Source organism: Puntigrus tetrazona, chromosome 1, assembly GCF_018831695.1.
Source record: "Puntigrus tetrazona isolate hp1 chromosome 1, ASM1883169v1, whole genome shotgun sequence".
NCBI lineage: Eukaryota > Metazoa > Chordata > Actinopteri > Cypriniformes > Cyprinidae > Puntigrus > Puntigrus tetrazona.
Window position 1 is genome coordinate 30,038,060 of NC_056699.1, and position 2,055 is coordinate 30,040,114.

General features: G+C 41.0%; 1 protein-coding gene across 1 annotated transcript in view; it reads left to right on the forward strand.

Moving 5' to 3' along the window:
* The first annotated feature begins 165 nt into the window (after positions 1 to 165).
* The window catches only part of LOC122352727 (polycomb protein SCMH1-like), an 18,491-nt gene continuing 16,601 nt past the window's right edge, over positions 166 to 2,055 (forward strand). The window contains exons 1-3 of the mRNA XM_043250290.1: positions 166 to 218; positions 1,374 to 1,455; positions 1,516 to 1,591. Coding sequence (XP_043106225.1) covers positions 188 to 218; positions 1,374 to 1,455; positions 1,516 to 1,591 — 189 coding nt within the window. The 5' untranslated portion in view covers positions 166 to 187. The remainder of the gene's footprint in view (positions 219 to 1,373; positions 1,456 to 1,515; positions 1,592 to 2,055) is intronic.

A 2,055-nucleotide genomic window follows, 5' to 3' on the forward strand; every position in this document is an offset into this window, starting at 1 on the left:
TTCTATAGGTTTCGTCCTCATTACCCATGACCCGTTTGTAAATTGCAGCATAATGAAGAATTAATGTATTATTGGGGCGGTTCCGATGTTGAAAGCTCTGCATGTTTTCATTAAATTCGTCATGAAACAAGTTATAAGACTGATCTCTGTGTGTCTCTCAGATCTCTGCGGGACTCTACGGCGGCCGATGCTCAACATGGTCCGAACGCCACTGAAAGGTAAACCACAACCAGGCAGTGACTCAGATTTGACCAAAGTTACCGTTAAAAGTAATGCATTTCAATATTGCGTTACTTCCTAAAAAAGTAAGTAATTACCAGTTACTTTTTGCGGAATGTAACGCGTTACTTTTGAGTTACTTTTTAAAAGCGGGCAGGGCTTGCTTGCTCATGAATGAATGCACATTAGGCTAAAAGAACGTAAGTTCACGTCTGTCCAGTAGAAGGCGCCGCTCGAACAAGACGCATGAAGAATATGACGCTATGTAACATAAAATCTAACGCGAATGCGTAATTTTTGCTTCGTTTAGTTAAATCGGATCACCACAGATCAGTAGCAAAGTAAATAAAATGGAATTAAATGCATAAATAATAATGTTAAATGATGCCTTATTTAGCATATTTAATTAGCGCAGGTTTCGCCGCGTATTTAGGGTTCGGTGTGATCATTTATTTTTTTAGCGACTCCCATTCAGTTCTGATTCTGACGCGATTCAGAAATGATATAAAATTTTATTTCGCCTATTTATTTGGTATTTATTTACAAAAATCTGCAGGCGGCATAAAAACCTGATTCGTTTAGGACCTGCGTGAATCTGGATAAACTGATCAACTTTTTTTTTTTACGGAGACTCTAGTTCTTTTTTATGAACGATTCAGTGATTTTAAAAAATGTGCTTGTTTGGTTACCGGCCGAATCAGCGTCTCTGAACGAATCTCTTGAATGATTCGATACACCGCGATTCTTTTCATCGGGCCCCTTTTCGCCACCTCCCGACGCAGTTGATCGTTTTTCGTCGTATTGCGTTCGAAATCTTAATTATACAACAGGTATCCGATTCCCGAACTTTTAAACGTTCGCATTTGACGTTCCAATCATATCGAGAAATGCTGAATCGTTTTCCGTGCGTGCTCGTACGTAGTCTAGAATTACAGTAACATCACTGCTCTGCGTGATTTCTCTCAACATGGCAACATGGAAACTGCCGTTGCTTATTAAAAAAATAAATCAATCGGAAAAACACTGTTAACTTCAGCCGGAGTCGATAGCGCGTTCATCGTATGTCCTTCCAAACCTCTAGACTCTCTTTCTTCGGCCGAACGCTGAGCAGAAGCGCTGCGCGCGAGACTCAAGCCTTCATTTGTCGTTGCCAGATCACAAAGACAGTAAGAAGGATAAAGCGGGCCGGAGCATGTCTCTCACGGGTCCTGGACCGGTCAAAGGTAAAGAGTGTGTGTTAAAGTGGCGTGTGCGCCGGTCGTGAGTCTGTGAAGCATCTCTGTTTCTCCGCTGCAGTACCGAGTCCTTCTCGTGGGAGGAGTATCTGAAAGAGACGTCGTCTGATCCCGCTCCGCCCGGCTGCTTCAGACAGGTCAGGGGTCACGTATGGATCTCATATCACACACAAACAAAATGTGACATATGCTCACTTTAGTTTTTGAGCAGTAAGGGTTTTTTGTTTTTTTTTATGGATTCAGCCAAAATGCAGCGAAGGCGCGTGAAATATTTCCGCCTCGAAAATAATTCCTTTCTGTTTGTAACTGTAGTTTGTTACTGTAATCTCACTCTGTATTTTCAGCGCCGTTACGCCGGTCGTCAGCGGCGCATGGTTGATCAGAGATCATTCTAATCAAGAAACGTGTTTTTATTAATGTTATTATCCATATTTAAAATAGTCGAGTGCGTTTTTTTCCGGGATGCTTTGTTTGATGAGTAGAAAGAGACAAAAATTATCTGAAACAAAAAGCGTTTGTAACTTTATGCACACTTTTTATATATATATATGTGTGTGTGTGTGTGTGTGTGTGTGTGTGTGTGTAAAAGTTATAATTATAT